We start from the raw sequence: 15,786 nt of genomic DNA, 5'->3' as shown, positions 1-15,786 counted from the left end.
GGATGATTGATTTCTGGGGGCAGCCCCAGGTGGCACTGGGTGGCACAGGCCTCTCCCTTCTGCTGCAATGAGAAAGGCAAGCCCAGACCCATGGAGGGAGACACCAGAGTGGAAGATCAGGTCATCGGGCACCAAAAAGGTATGTGCGGAGAAGGGTGGGTTCTTCCTGTGGGCCTCTGTGACAAAAAGAGAGGACTCTCCCCTCGCTCATAGTAGAAAACCTCTTCCCACCTCAGGAGCAGAATAGTAAAGGTCTGAGGGCTGGGCACCAGGCCAGCTCTGGTCCCAGGGCAAATGGACCGATCTGTGGGGTCCTCCTCTCCAGTTCTCTTTGTCCCTCACCGACTGGCAGGTTCATTCCCAGAAGTCCCTGCTGCTTTCACCACGGCACCTCCACAGGCTGGCAGCCCCAGGTTGGGGTCACTCCCTCGAGCCCCCTAGCACTGGGGAAGGAGGCTCCAGGCTGGTGCAAAGGTTTTCTTCAGGGCTTCTGTAATATGGTACAAATCCTGAATCACCGAGAGCTTGGTCTCTGGAGAGAGGCAGATCCTGGTTGCCGTCACACACGAACCCTCCCAGGAAGTGGCAGCAGGCTGGTAAGGGTAAAAACCCAGAGAGGAGGTCTGGCCCTGCCAAGGCAGACTGGATGAGGAAGAGCAAGGGGTCAGCCAGATTCAGGCCCAGAAGCCAAGATGGACCCTGGCCCTATAACTCTACAGGGCAATCGTGGAGGGTGGTAGGGCCCAGGCCAGTTCTGCAGAGTGGAGAACCCTTGGTGATGTTGTTTACCCATTGAGGGATCCCCATGGGAAAGTTTGACACTGACCTTTGAACTCACTATCTACCCCGCTTCCTTTGCAGTCCTAGATCCCATGACAAGCTGTGGTTTCCAGTAGGGCTGCCCATGAGATTAGAGGATACAGATCTGGACCAGAAAGGCTTGGCACCTGCTACCCGGGTGACTGAGGTCGTGTTCCTTTGATTTTTGAAGAGATACTGTCCCGCTCATAAACAGCCATTGGCATGGTGTCATTAGGACTGAGTGAGACAGCACACATCCAGTATCTGGGTGTCTAACCAATTTCAAGAACTAGGCGTTTCTATGGGCTCAGCCCTGGTTTCAGGCCTCTCTTTGAATTATCGTATGTAATTCAATATCTCCAGAGTCACTTCCCTGCAAGGGAGGAGCTGAAGTATAGTTGGGCAGCCCCTCCTAGCCTCTGTGCCCATACTAATGTGTCATTAGGGACCTGGCCAAGGGCTCACTGGGGTATGGGCCAGGAACAGATGTATAGAGCATTCCAGAGGTTTGGTGATGCCTGCCCTTCTACAGCCTCTTCACACTCATCACAGGGCATCCATCCCTGACTGTCACCTTGCAGCAGCCATCCTGTGCTGTGGGAAAGAGGTCTCTGGTGCCCAAACACCAACAGCCTTGAGGGGTGGTGCTGGGGAGATGCTCTTCTGGAGAGCGGTAGTACGGGAAGAAGCCACTGGGTGGCGCCGACTCCCCGAGGAACAGACCCTCTCTGGGGCTCCAGCCATCTTTGTGTCCAGCGCAAACTTCACACTGCTGGGCCAGTTCCTCCACGTCCAGGGGCTGCTCATGAGTGTGAAAGAAAGGCAGGAACTCTGGGCCCACCTCCGAGAGGCTGCAAGACCCAAGAGGCTCCCGGTCCTGTGAACTGGTGATTTGCGGTTGCTGGGACAGGTGTCCTGGGTCCACCCCCGGTAAGAGACTCAGAGAGATCAGGGCACTGGACTCAGCCTCATGGCTCTTCTGAGTTGTCTGGGAAGAGAGGGTATCCATTGGTCACTGCTGCCTGCCTTGTCCCTAGTCCTGTCTTCATCTGAGGGGCTTATAGGGCCCACGACCGATCAGGGTTCCCTTCCAGGAAAGTCCAGTAGTGCTCCTAACGGTGCCCTCCGAAAACCCTGCGCTCTGCGACCTCACCTCACTTCTCACCCTACTGACTCTGCTCAGTGTACCCTGCTCCTCACACCCCCACCATCCCCCAGGCCCTCAGTCACACTGCGCTTGACCCTGCCTGAGCACATGGGGCCCTCACCTCAGAGGAGTCTTCCCAGCTGTTACCACTTCTCTCTCACAGAAATGCTTTTTCTTCTATTCTGCACCTGAGGTGGTCACTCCCCTGACACTCAACAGACACTTTCCCAAGAAAACAAAACAAAACAAGGACTAGTTCCTTATCCTACCCTCCTGGTCTCAGACCCCTTAGCTCGATTGGGTCCACACAGGCCTTCGTTTGGCCTTTGCTGGGCAGGTCCTGAGCACACACCAGTGTGCTCACCTGAACAATCTTTTCCCTGGGTGATGGTTGCATATGGTGCCCGGTTAGGGCTGCTTCCCTTACCTCCATGGTTCAGTCACATCACCAAGTTGAGTGACACCTCTCCCCACTGAGGACACTGCTCCTCTGATGTACCCACCCTGCCCTGAAGCACTTGCCTGCCCTAGTTTTTTTTTTTATTTTGTTTTTGTTTGTTTGTTTGTTTGTTGGCTATGTTGAATCCCGTTAAATCATACATCTCATTGAGGCAAGGCCCATCTGTTTAGCTGGCCTCTGACTCCACGGGATCCAGAAAAGCCCTGGTGTGTGGTGGATAACAAAAGTAGAAGAAGGAAGGATGGGCAGTATGGAAGGACATGGGGGCTAGAGAGATGGCTCAGAGGTCAAGAGCACGGCTGTTCTTCCAGAGTCCTAGCACGGCCTTGGTGGCTCACAACCACCTGGAGCTCATTTCTGGTCTGACAGAATCCAATGCCCTCTTCTGACCTCCACAATCCCCACATGGGCATGCAAGTGGTGCAGAGACACCCACGCAGGCAAAACATGCATCACATGAGAAAGAGGGGAGAGGAAGGAGAGAGAAAGAATGAGAGAATAAGAGAAAGAGAATGTCAAAAGGGCTTGCCTAGGATCTAGGTTCTTGCTGACTTGGGGTTGATAGGGGATTCTTTCTTGTCCAGGGGAGAACAGGGACCTGGAGCCTCCTTCCAACACTGCCCACTGGGACCATTTCCAGAGGCCTCAAGCCGCTCCAACTTACAGACTCTGGGCTTTGTGGGAAAATCTATTATGAACTCCCCCCCCCCGTGCTTTCCTGACTCCTCTAGGGGTTGCAACTCTTACCTCCCCTTCCTCTGTCACAGGCACAACTAGAGCAGGTCCCTAGCTCCCTGAATGTCACTTACCTCCTTGGAAAGTGTTGGTCATGGAGACGAGAGACCAGAGTGCACATTTGACATTCTTCATTGTACCCCTAATCTGGACTTGCCTCTTCTTGCACTGTCCTGGGGGAACAGGCTGAGTGCTGTACGGGGGGGGGGGGGGGAGCCCCATCTGCTCTTCACTGTACATGAGCCTTGTACATGGTCCCTATAAGCTACATCCCAGTCCTAACCCCTGGCACTGTGACCACGCCTTTATTTGTATTATTTATGTAATCAAGTCGAGATGAGTTTGACTGGGTTAAGGCATGCCTGAAATCTATGGCTGGGAACCCTGAACACAGACACTGAGGGAGCATGCCATAGGATGATCTCATGTGGCAGAAACTGGAGTGACAGCGCCATAGCTAAGGAACACCAAGTCACCAGCCATTACCAGAAGCCAGAAGAAAGGCACAGGACAGCTTCTCCCTTGGAGCCCCAAGAAGGACCTAATTCTGCGGACTCCAGGCCTCCGACACTGTGTGGGAGCCAACCGTAGGAACCCAATGTGTCAGTAGGCCAAATGGCTCACCGCTGGGTTGGGGGGCCCTACCATACTTCCTATGGAAGCCCCCTATTGCGACTCCCCCTACATCTTACCCTTCCTGCCATTGAGAGGGTGCTGACCGGGTCAGACTGTTCTGGGTGGCAAAGATCCACACTTTTGTCTTTCCTCCTGGGGCCCTGGCTCCTCTTCATCTGCTAGGCCAGGACTGAAGGAGCCCAGGTGTGACTCCTCCAAGTCCCCAGAGAGCTTCAGCAGCGAATGGCCCAGTGCTAGGCTGCTCACAGTCACGAGTGCTCGGCACTCACGTCTACTGGAGTTGGCTGCGGCCCTGAACACGGACACAAAGAAGCCTAATCCTCAGACTAGAGCTGGGGAGGTCAAAGCCCCCTCCCACAGCCTCTTCACCAAACAACCTGAGAGAAGATTCCACTGTGAAGTCACAAGGCCTGATGCCAGGCCAGGAAGCCAGGTGGCTCTGTTGCCATGGAGACATCTCCCCTACACCCAGCACCTGCGCTCCTCACCAGCTTCCTCATTTAGCTTAATTCACAAGGCCCCAAGAGACCAGGGAAACCAAGAAATAAAACAACTGAAGTCAGATCCACTCTTTCCTCTGGGGCCAGTGACTCACCAGAGACCTGTGCCCAGAAACTGCAGGGTGACAGCCCTGGGGAGGAAGAAGGGAAAGGCCTCTGTAGTCCTGTCTACCAACTGCAGGACACAGGGTGAGCTGGCCAGTGCTGTGTGGATTTCCACTGACCTGATGCTCCAAGCTCTCAGTCCCCTCGGGCTTTGGCTGAGGCACCCACTGTGGCTCTTCCCAAGTCACCTGCAGAGGGAGCAGGTCCCAGGCCTGACTATATAGGATTTATTTCCTGTCACAAAGCTGCCATCCTGCTCAGGGGGAAGGGACCAGCATTGCTGACCCCTTCCCGTGGGTCTGCAGCCACTCTGGGCCACTCTCTCGTGTGCTCCTGATACTTTCTGCGAGGTTCGAATTGGAAGGGCATCTCTGCTGTGTCGGGGGCTGAACACAGACATGGGGAAGAAGGCTTTGAAGTTCTCTCCAGCCGTGGGTGGTGAACTCCTTTCCTGTCTGGGAACTCCCTTCCTGTCCTATCCCGACTGTGGCGTCTTCAGATCATTTGTTTATCCCCAGAACTTGCTCCGACTAAAGTGCATTCAATCAGGTTGTTCAAAGAGCAAATGTGGTCAGTGCATACACAGGTCCACACCTAGGAGGATGCCACCACAGTCGAGATACATTTCTGTAGCTCTCAGAACTCTGTGATGTACTTGTATAATCTCCCCCACTTCGTCTCATGCTCCTTTCCTTCTATTGAGTGGCAGTTTCCTCTGAGGCTAAAACCTCCCATTTTGAAGTGAAGCTGTTACAACGACTCAGGAAGGAAAACGAAACAACAGGGTGTTCAGAGGCGAGCTGGAACATCCATCCTCCCAGGAAGTGCATTTAAACTCGGGACTAAACAACTCACTAGCTTCAGGAAGTCCCTGAAACTGACCAGATAAAATATACCCCTCCTTCCCCAAGCTTGTTTAAGCGGTAGGGACTGCTAAGAGACAGGAAAGCTGAGCTGCCTGGAAGAGGCTCATCCTTTCTCCCTGTTCTTCAGATTTCTTCTTTTCTGACCCACCTCATATGCACCCTTTTCCCTCGCCGTTGTCTTCTCCCATGGGATCATGCAGGTGACATTTTAAGTTCCTGCTTTATATTTTTCAATCCTAATATTTCTGTTTGCTCTTTTTGGAAGTATTTGAAAGTTCTCTGTGGAAAAATAGCTTCTTTCTCTTAGTATATTTCTCGGGGTCCGAGGGAGAATGCTCTCACCACAGCCTCTTGGAAGTCTTTGGCAGCCCTGACTCACCTTGGGATTTAAATGTATTCTTTGCCCCTGAGAACCGGCCGTGATTTCCTGGCTCTCTGTATGCTGGGTAGATTTGGGTTATCCTAGAGACGGGACAGTGTCACTGAGTGAAGATTTTGGGTTCTGCCCACAGACCCAGTCTGAGGAACATTGGTGTTATGTTCTAGCAGGTCATTGGTTTGCTTGGTTCAAGCTCAGGTTCAGCTTTGCTGTGTGGAGAGCGGTTCCAGGGGCAGTTGCTGTACTGATTTGGGGCTCTCCCAAGCATGCACTATATTTAGCAAGTGTGTTAAAGAGATGTGCACAAGGTTTACATTTCAGTCTGATTCTCAGAGCTTCACTCTGCTGCCTTGGATCTGTGTGATGTGTGCAGAGTGCAGGGACCAGGTTGCCTATTGTGTGATTTCACAGAATTAGGGACTCACTTTTTGGCTCTCTATATCCCTGGATATTCCTTACATCTTTTTCCCAGAAGGGCTTCTCGATCACATTCCTTTGACTGATAAAAGGGAACATTTCTTGTGGAATAGCCTTCTGCCTCTGCTGCTTCTATGAGAAGGGGGGAAGGAAGAAAAACAGAAGAGGGGGAAGGTGTGAGGGAGAGGAAGGAAAAGAGGAAGAGGAGGAGGGAAGGAGGGAGGAGGGAGCACGTCTGTTCAGTTTTTCTTTTTTTCCCATCGGCATTCGCTCTCCTTTTTGGGCTCGCACATACCAGCTTGTAGGTTCTATTTAGGATTTCTAGCCACAGTAAGCACGGGCTGACGTGGGCTTATGTTGCCGCCTTAGCCTCATTTTGTCTATTTGTTCCTGTTGTAAACACTTTATATCTGCTGGATACGAGTCCTTGGTCAAAAATTTGCATTGTGAATATTTTCTTCTTAGCTGTGCCTTTTACATTCTGGGAAACAAAAGTTTAATATTTTATGAAATTCTGTTTATCAGTTTTCTGAGTTTGTGGCAGTTTATCCCTGTGAACAGCCCAAGGAAAAGAGTTATGCAGGGTTTTGGAACGGTCGACCCAGGCCCACTGCAAGGGCTCATGCCAATGATTCACTTAGAATGTGTCTTCACATGAGCATCCTGAATCCCAGGGCTAGAGACTGGGCTCTGGAGAAGTGGTACTCCAGGACAGCTGAGCCTGGGCCAGGTCCCTCTGACCCCAGTGCCTGCACTCCCAGCTTCTGTTTGACAGGACCCCTACTCTCTGCCTAGAAACACTTCATCTTCTGGATGGGAAGGACACAGCAATGATGGACGTTTGAAACTCCCACCATCCTGGTTGGCTGCCATCCTGGTTTCCAGGAACACATGGTCCCACAGCGCTGGATGCAGGCAGAGTCTGAGAAGAGAGTGACTCTGAAGGCTGGGTCTACAGTACACACCACAGAGCACCTCTGAGGGACAAATGCACAAGCATTGGTCCCCAGGATGGAAGAGGTCCAGGCACAGCAGCCTATGTTGGGAGCAAAATATCTCCCAAACCCTTTGAGTTTCTCCCCCTTTCCCTAGTCCCAGTCCCATGTTTCCCCAGAAGCAGCTCATGACATTTCACAGAGCCTGTTTGGATAGAATGAATGATCGCCTGAGTCCATCAGGAGTGGAGCCATTTCACATTCCCCTCTCTCCATGCTCTGGCCTCTCCCGTTCTTCACCATCTCAGAGCCCCATGCCAGGGACCCTGTGGTTTAAAGAATCAGCCAGACATGTGCCTGACGGGAGTGACCACACACCATGGTTCCCTCAGAAGTCACGCTTCGTTACAAAACCTCGGTGCTTTCCTAGTTGTCCACAAGAGGGAGACTGGTCTCCATTTACTCCGGAAGGTCCCCCTTGGGTCATCATTAGTGATTATAGAATAGAATAGATATTTCTATTTCTTTGTGTGCGATTGTTTCGAAGAAATGAAATCTTGTGCAAGGTTGGCGCCGTTTTTTTCCCAGCTGACAGTTTACAGATGGCTCTTTGTTTGGGGATGTATTTCTGAATCATTTACACACACACACTCACACACAGTTAGTCATGGAGACTTCTAACAAATACCACATCTAGACCACGGCGGGAGAGTCTTGTGGTCTTTCCTCTAAAAATCAGGCAAATTATTTAAATTCACAGGAAAGGGGGAAACCATCTTTTGTCGACATCAAACAGAAAGCATGCTTTCTTTGAACAATGTAAATCCCTTAAACATATTCAAGAATTTTAACAAGCATTCCAGAAAGCGATCCTATTACTCTTTGAAGCCCTGGAAAGATTTTCTTAAAGTAGTCGCAGGCCCTCAGGGCGGGGAGAAGCCTTTGCGGTGACACTGCAGAGGGAGCTACACAGGCCCTGCGTCCCTCGGGGCCAGAAAGGACAAGCAGTCCCCAGAGGGCAAGGGTGGCAGCGGAGGGACGGGAATCCTCCAGAAAGAGGAGGCATTGAACCCATTTCCCATCTGCTCTGCATCAAGGGTTAGAAAAAGGACAGGAGCTGTGCCCCGCAGGACAGTGTGGAGACTGGTCTGCTCATGGCCACCACACTCTCTGGGAGGAGTGGCCACAGCTCTGGCCAGGAAGCCACGTCTCTGTCAGGGCTCAGGAAGTGGAAAAACCAGGACAGTTCATCAATGGCGCTCCTTAGGAAATGGTTGAAAGTTTTCAGAGTCCTGGCTTTCAGACAGGGATGTTGTCAATAACGGGGTGGGGGAGTAAAAATTATTTAAAACCCCCTAGCATCCAACCGTGGAAGACAGGTTGGACAAATGAAGCTATCTTCACATAATATTACAAAACAGTAAAATGAGTACAGTGACCCTTGTTTACCGTCATGGAAAATGCCAGAATGTTCTGCTTACACAGGGAGAGTTGGCTAAGAAGTTCTCCAAGGTTTGCATGGAAGGCAAAGGAACAAGAGGGGTTTCTGAGCCATGAGGAAAATGAGAGAGTGGCTCTGGCCTGGAGACTCACAGTCGTCACAGAGGTCAGGACCATGTGGGACTAGCAGAGAGAAACCAGAAGTAGATTCACACAGATATGTACAACCGAGTTTTGACTGACGTGTGAAAGTGAGTCTACAGGCTAGGAGACAGTCTTACAGACAATGGTGAACTGTGAGTGTATGAAAGAGAAAACAGTACATATGAAAATCAAAATGAAACTCAGTGTAAGAAATAACTCCCTAAAAGCTTTCCGGGCTTAAAGAAGACCCAGGAAAAAAATCACTAGTCACTAGAGCAGGGTGAGCGTTCGTGGAAAGAGCTAGCAAGCTAAACCCCAGCTAAGAAAAGCTGCTGTGAAAAATATCCCGCGGAAAGGATTAAAAACACCACCAAAAAGGTGAAAGAAGAGGAAAACACAAGCAAAAGTCTTGCAGAGCGCATACGTAAGAGTGACCATAGGGCTGTAGAATAGACTGACAGATTGACCAGCAAAGCATCCCGTGTCCAGATTAGAGAGTGGACAAATGACCAGAGGACCTACAGTGACCTGTAAGCACTTGAGAAAGTGTTCAGCATGACCAATCGTCAGGAAAATATAAATCAAAACCACTGAGACACAACACACTATGTCAGAATGGCTATCTAAAAAAATGGCGGTCGCAAATGATAGACAAATCTATAGGATCACTCCAACCCTATTAATGAGACTACAAAATGGGACAGCCAGTCTGGGATGGAGGATCCTTAACAAAATATACAACTCCCATGGAACCCAGCAACTGTATTCCTAAACATATCTATATGTCTATATATAGATACATAAAGATATAGATATAAATTCCTTGAGGAATGAAAACATTCACACCAAAAGCTACAGAAATGTTTTATGTCAGACTTATCCACAGTAACACAAAACAAGACATAATCTAGACATGAATTATGTCCATGGGTGAAAGGTTAAATAGATTGTGATATAGCCGTGTCTACGGAGTACACTGTTCAACCATAAAAGGAATGAATTATCCACAAATGCACACCCTCAATACACAGCCAGAGATTATGCTGTAGAAAACAAGCTAATCCAAAATGTCACCATGCGATTCCATTTTTATAACACTCTAGAAATACAGAATTTCAGAAAGGAACAGTTGAGCTGCTAAACCTGCAGGCTGCTGGGGGTACAGACACAAGGGAGCGGACACTGCTATGGAAGACAACATGGCAGGGACACATCTGTTTTCTTATGGTGATGGAAATAACACTGTTGACTGTATTAATGTCAATATCCTGGTTAGCAGGCTGCCAAGACGGCTCAGAGGGTAAAGTGCTTGCTGCCAGACCTGAGGACTGGGGTTGAGTGCTAGGACTCGTGGAGGAAGGAGAGAAATAACTCCCTAAGTTGTTTTCTGACCTCCAGGCTGACCCTGAAGTCATAAATAGCTGAGGGTGATCTTGAACTTCCGATCTTTCTGCCTCTGCCTCCTGGGTCTTGGTTTTACGGAATGCACCACCATGCCTGGTTTTGGGCAGTTTGTGGGTAGGTTGAACCCAGAGCTTCACTCATGCTAGGCAAACCGCCTGCCAGTAGAGCCCAGCTCTCAATATTTCTTAGATGTGTGAATCGCTCATGATCTCAGGATTGCAAATTTAATTAAAAAGGATGGAGCATGAGGCTACTCTGGAAAGTGGAAGATGTGGGCGTGAGTCCAGGACTCCTGGGGCTTCATCAGGAGCCTCACATTGGCTGGGCCCCTAGGTGGGGTGGTCGCATCAGAAGAGCAGTGTGCCCTTCCAGGAGGCACCTGGGTGAAGTGATTCAGTCCCCAAATGGCAGCTCAATCCCCTTGAATCCTGAGGCTGTCCTCCCCGCCATGCCCCCCCCAAGTCTGCTGGTCATAGCGATGGCAGAGGAGGGTGGGGTGGGCAGTGCCCTCCTCCCTTTGGTTCAGAGCTGCTGCGCAGTGTGAAGTGTGGCTAGGTGGCAGGGCCAGGCTCCAGCGTTGATGTGAGGACCAGCGCACCCTTGCAGCAGCCCTGGGATGCTAGTCCGCACAAGTGCAATCTTGCAGTCAGTGACCGTCCATCAGCAGCAGCAAATGAGCAGGCCCCTGTGATTAAATCTCTCCAGAGCTGATGTGCTTTGCTCAGCTTCGAGCCCTTGACAAGAGCAGCCTTCTCCAATTAAGTAACCACAGGTAGCTTTTTTACAAACCTTAGCCATCTGCCTAGTAACCAGAAAGTAAACATGATGCGGTTTAGCGCTCTGTAAGCTCCAAGAAATGCTATTCTGATCTGTCAACTGCTCCTAATGAGGACACAGCTATCAGAGGTGTTAACAGGCCTTCAGTCTGAGGGGACTGACTAACGGAGTGAGACAGTCGGAAAAGCTCACCAAGCATGCAAGCAGGCTGCAAAGGCAGGCGCCAGAGGGGAAAGCTGCAGGGACCATGGAGGCAAGACCTGAGGGGAAGCTGGGCCATCCCAGGCAGAAGTGGTCTGTGCTCTCAACAGCACCAATGCTGAACCAAAGATAAGATTCAATTCCAGTGGCCCTCCTTGCTGGTCCTGGAACTCAGGGCGCCATGTCCTGTCTCAGGGCCTTTGCGCTCACTCTGTCACTTGCCTGAGTGCCCGGCTTCCAGATTCGTAATTGGTGGATTCTTCCATTCCACAGAAGGCTCACTCCCTCAGAACTGGGCTCTGGGCAGTCCCCTTTCATACCCCCTGAGGGTCTCAGAGCATTTCCTCAGGAAGCAGGTTGCTGCTCAGTGGCTTTCTGAGCCCATTCCAAGTGGAAGTCCCGAAGACAAGAACTTACGTGTCTCATTCACCCATCTGTCCCAGGTTCACTGAATGCCTGTGGAGAGCAGGTGAGGCTGCCTCCACCCCAGAGGCTTCACTCTGTCAGGAGAGCCTTATGTTTCTCTTGGAGATCCCTCTCTGGGTTTTTTTTAAGTCCTTCACCTCTTGGGAAGTCCCTGTGAAGAATAAGCCTGACAGGGCAGGACAGCAGGCTGGAGGCTGGTGAGCCCCTGGGCTTGGTTTCTCGGATCCCCAAGTCTCTGCTACTTGCCCTGCCCATCTCTATCTACCGTATCAGGCTGTGGTCACTCCCGCTGCACTGGGCAGTCTGATCCCCAACCTCACCACCTTTGTTGTGGACAGAGCAGCCATTCCAAAATCCCCCTTCAATTGCAGGTGTGTCTCTTAGAATCAGTTCCCAGGGAGGGTCCTGGCCTGGTCATAACCAGGGCACTCAGATCCTAGCCTGGCTCTACCAATGACTCACCCACACTCCGAGGCAAGGGACTTCCTGACTCTGACCCCTAATGTCTACATCCCTGTCAGGCACGCTTTGCCCTGTCCAGGGCTCCTGCAGGATGGGGTGGAGAGCTTGCTTTCCAGATAGACAGATCCCTTAGTGCCAAGGTTGCTTGGGAAGTCTTGCAGCTTAAGTCTACCCCATGCCCACAGGTCAGCTCTCACTGGAGGAGCTGGTTGGTGCTGAGTTTCGCTCATCCCTGAGTGGCCTTCATGGGGATTAGATGGTGCGGAGCAGGCTCTGAAAGTGGAGATTTGGCCACGAAAGAGCTGCATCGTCATCCTAACCCTGCCTCCTCCGAATCTGAACTCCAGGGGCAGCTAATGGGATCAGTCACATAAAAACACTGAGCGCCAGGGCTAGCGAGATGGCTCAGCAGCTAAGAGCACTGGATGCTCTTCCAGAGGACCTCGGTTCAATTCCCCACCCCCACATGGCAGCTCACAACCACTGTAACTACAGTCCCAGGGGTAACTCACCCTCTTCTGGTCTCTATGGGTACTAGACACAAATGCGGTGCACATGCATGCAAACAAAACATCCATACACATAAAATACATTTTTAAAACACCACTGAGTGCCTGGCACAGAGGTATGTGACTCAGAAAGATGACGGAGTAATGTCGGTGATGGGTGAAGGTAAGATGAAGCACCCACGGAAAGGCGTGATCTCTCCTTACGCTACAATGGCATGGCAGTTGATCTTATGTTAAGATGGCATGGCAGTCCAGGGAGATCTTGTATGAGACCTCTTAGAAAATGAGGGATGTGATATGTGAAGCTCCACCACAATGACCAGCTCGACACAAAAGAGCGACGTGAAGTAGTGGCATGCCCTTCTTGGCAGTAACCACCTGCTCTCTACTTGGACTTAAGACCCACACAAGAGCTAACCTTGGTACTGGAAACCCAGCTAACTACTCAGGGGTAGTGAAGTCCAGAATCTTGGAGAAAAATCTACAACCCCCACTTTACTAAACCAGCATAATCCCTAACTATATTCTAAATATTTGTTCTATACCTAAAGGTGAGTGTAGTTCTCACCCCTTGTCAAGGAAGCTTCTCTTTGCAACAGATGGAAACCAAGGCAGAAAACAAAACTAATCAACACGCAGTTGTACAACCCAGTCCCAAGCGTCTACAATATAACCTTTGCACCTAAGGCTCAGGGATCAGGTAAGAGCCAGAGGATCAGGAGTTTGCTGGGAGGCCACGCCACCTAGTAAAATCAGATGCTACACCATAAAGTCTCAGCAACACGGTCACCCAAACATGAGCTGAATAAAGACAATAGTAGACAGATCAGACAGGGATGGGGGCCAGGGGAGCCCACAGGGCATTGCCCCTGCAGAACTATAGCTAAGGATGCTCAGAGTGAGAGAAATAGTCTTCCCCGGGGAAGAGCAATCAATCTGTTATCCGATACCAAATAGTCAGCTCTGAAAACATACATACAGGTAATGGTAGATAGAATGAGCAGGTGGTACTGATGTGTTTTAGAACATGTATGTATACACACATAAATGTATGCATGTAAGAAGAACGAAAAAGGAGGCCATGAATTTGAAAGAGAGCAAGAAGATGGGTATATGAGAGGGGTTGGAGGGAGGAATGGGAAGGAAAAATGTTGCAATTATCTCAAAAAATAAGTAATTAAAAAAATAAGTAAAATAAATATTTTTTTTTTAAAAAAAGGTCCAGCCTTGGAAACTGTGATTATACCTAATAGGTTTTCTGTAACACAATAATAGGTTTCTCAGCTGACACAGTAAGCCAAATTAAAAACATAAAAGAACAGGTTTATTTGAGCAAAGCAACTCCTGGGTTAGTTCTCCAGCCCCAGAGATAGGGACCCAGAGAAGTCACGCACGCGAACTAAAGCAGGGAGGTTATATACTCTGTAGGCGAGGGGTGAAGATGTGTCCTCAACAAGCTGGGTTTGTGCCCAAGTGTGGTCAAAAGCTGGGTGCTTTAGGTGGGGACTTGGGCTGCTAGCAACTTCAGGGTAGGAACTGCCGCAGCTGCCAAGAGTGTGGACCTGGGCTTTTTGGTACCTTTTCTTTATTGGAGATTCTCTAAGAGGGCAAGGTTTGGAGAGGGAGGGGGGCTTCTCGGCCATACAGGAGTGAGCTGGAGGTTCCAGCTGAACAATACCTATCGCAAAGAAATATTTTCATTTTAATGCCAGGTAATTCCAGATAATTTGGTCCAGCAACACCGAGAGATTTTCGGACCCTAGATGTACATCCCTGGCTAACTTTGACCTCTTCTGAGTGATGACTTAAAGGACATTTGGGGGACCAGTAAGCAGAGCGCAGGAGCCTCACCAGAGGGTATGCGAGTGGCCCCGTTAAAAAGGATTCCCAGCCTCGTGGAGCAAAGGCTGAGAAGCAAGGGGCCGCGATACAAAATGCTGTGATTATAGCTGTTTACAGAACCGGCTCACAGGCAGGCTCTGGGAAGGTTAGGGAAGATTAAAAACGGTTGATTTGGTTGAGTGATGGGATTTGCGGTGATTAAAGCAGCATTCTGTTCCGGTTGTTACCCTGTGGTTTGGGCAAGTATTTTAAGTGAAAAAGAGTAAGAACCAAAATGGAGTCCACATACCGCAGCTCCCCAGCCCTACAACTTATCATTAAAACGAGCCTAGCTCCATGCTGCTACCCAAGTGGGGTTTAAAAAAAATGTCGGAACCGAAACACTGAATCTGCACAGTTTTGCTCCGCCCGCTACACGCATGAAGACAACTGCCAGAGAGGCAGGTGGTGGCAGAGACCTGTGTTCTGTGAAGCCAACGGATGGAAAGATGGCAGCCACTTCACCTTCTAAAGAGACTGCTTCCTAACTGGCTGGCGGTGAGGGAAGAAGTGGAGAAGGTGCACAGTCACAACCTGTGAGCGCCTTCTCACAGCCCCTCGTCAAATGACCCTTGAGAGCAAAGGCGCCCGCTTCCTCAGGCTCCACTCATCCCCGAAGCTCTGCTGTGCAGAGCCGGACGTTCCTCACTCTGGAAAGACTGAGAAGGGAGGCACCTGACTGCCGTGGAATAGTCGGTGAGCTCGAATGGAGGATCAACCAGCGAGAAGCTACTGCCAGGCTTTGTTGTAGTACGGATACAACAGGAAGCTGGGCACTGTGAGGGCAAATACAGCCTTATGTCCTCAGGGGGAGGCCTGCCCTTTCCTCAGAGAGGACACAGCTGACCACACAGACTTCTTAGAACCATAGGTGCCATATAGCAAGCAGGGTGGGTCTTGACAGGGGCGGGTCATATCTGGGGCAACTCCTTGTGTGCGGCCAGGGTAGGTAGGCTCTGCCTGCAGGAGAGTAGAGAGGTCCAGCTAAGGCCAGCCTGGCTGGACAGAACAGATAACAGGAACAAGGATGGCACCCTCAGCTGTCAGGAAAAATTACGGTAACTATGGTTATTTTAAATTTGAGTCCTTATGGCAGGATTGGTCTACTAGGGTCTCTTCCTGCAATCTCCACAATGTCATATACTCACTCGGGTGAAACTCCACCACAGGTGAGAGCCAAGCACTCAGAAAACAGAGCTGACATCCAAAGCCACATACCCATGACTACAAGCCTCCATGTCCTTCCTGTTCTCTGTCACGAGGAAAATGAAGCATAATTGCGAGTCCAGACAGAACAGGGACACACACTGAGGCCGAACATGCTACATACACGCAGAGGTCCCTCATCTGGCACTCATATGGTCTACCCACCCAGAAGGTGCCAGCTACCACCACTGATGGGAGAATCTTGAGACAGGCTTCCTATTACTTCAGGCAGACAGACAGACATCTTGACAGCCTGACAGAGTGCCATCTTCATGTCGGCCAGGAAAGGTAAGACGTTTAACATATAGACAAGAGGAAGCGGCTTCTTCTTCCAGGGCTGCCAGGTAGCTAGCAT

The 15,786-nt window shown here is 50.4% G+C and overlaps 1 protein-coding gene and 1 pseudogene across 1 annotated transcript; one reads left to right on the top strand and one right to left on the bottom strand.

The window, feature by feature from the left end:
• Positions 1-420: 420 nt before the first annotated feature.
• Positions 421-2,381, bottom strand: LOC130885550 (uncharacterized). The gene is made up of 3 exons (XM_057787081.1): positions 2,376-2,381; positions 1,352-1,789; positions 421-642 (listed from the first exon to the last, which is right to left on the bottom strand). The coding sequence occupies exons 1-3, from the start codon at positions 2,379-2,381 to the stop codon at positions 421-423; spliced, it is 666 nt and encodes a 221-aa protein (XP_057643064.1).
• Positions 2,382-12,488: 10,107 nt separating this feature from the next.
• The window catches only part of LOC130885549 (actin, cytoplasmic 2-like), a 97,541-nt pseudogene continuing 94,243 nt past the window's right edge, over positions 12,489-15,786 (top strand).

Source organism: Chionomys nivalis, chromosome 13 (genome assembly GCF_950005125.1).
Source record: "Chionomys nivalis chromosome 13, mChiNiv1.1, whole genome shotgun sequence".
NCBI lineage: Eukaryota > Metazoa > Chordata > Mammalia > Rodentia > Cricetidae > Chionomys > Chionomys nivalis.
Note: the sequence above shows the minus strand (reverse complement) of the source record. Positions and strands in the feature narration are given on the sequence as shown.

What these genes read in the sequence shown, in the direction of transcription:
- LOC130885550 (XM_057787081.1), bottom strand. An exon ending in CAGTCAGGGATGGATGCCCT is followed by an intron (nt 643 to 1,351) that starts GTGATGAGTGTG and finishes TTCCTCATCCAG; the next exon opens with TCTGCCTTGGCAGGGCCAGA.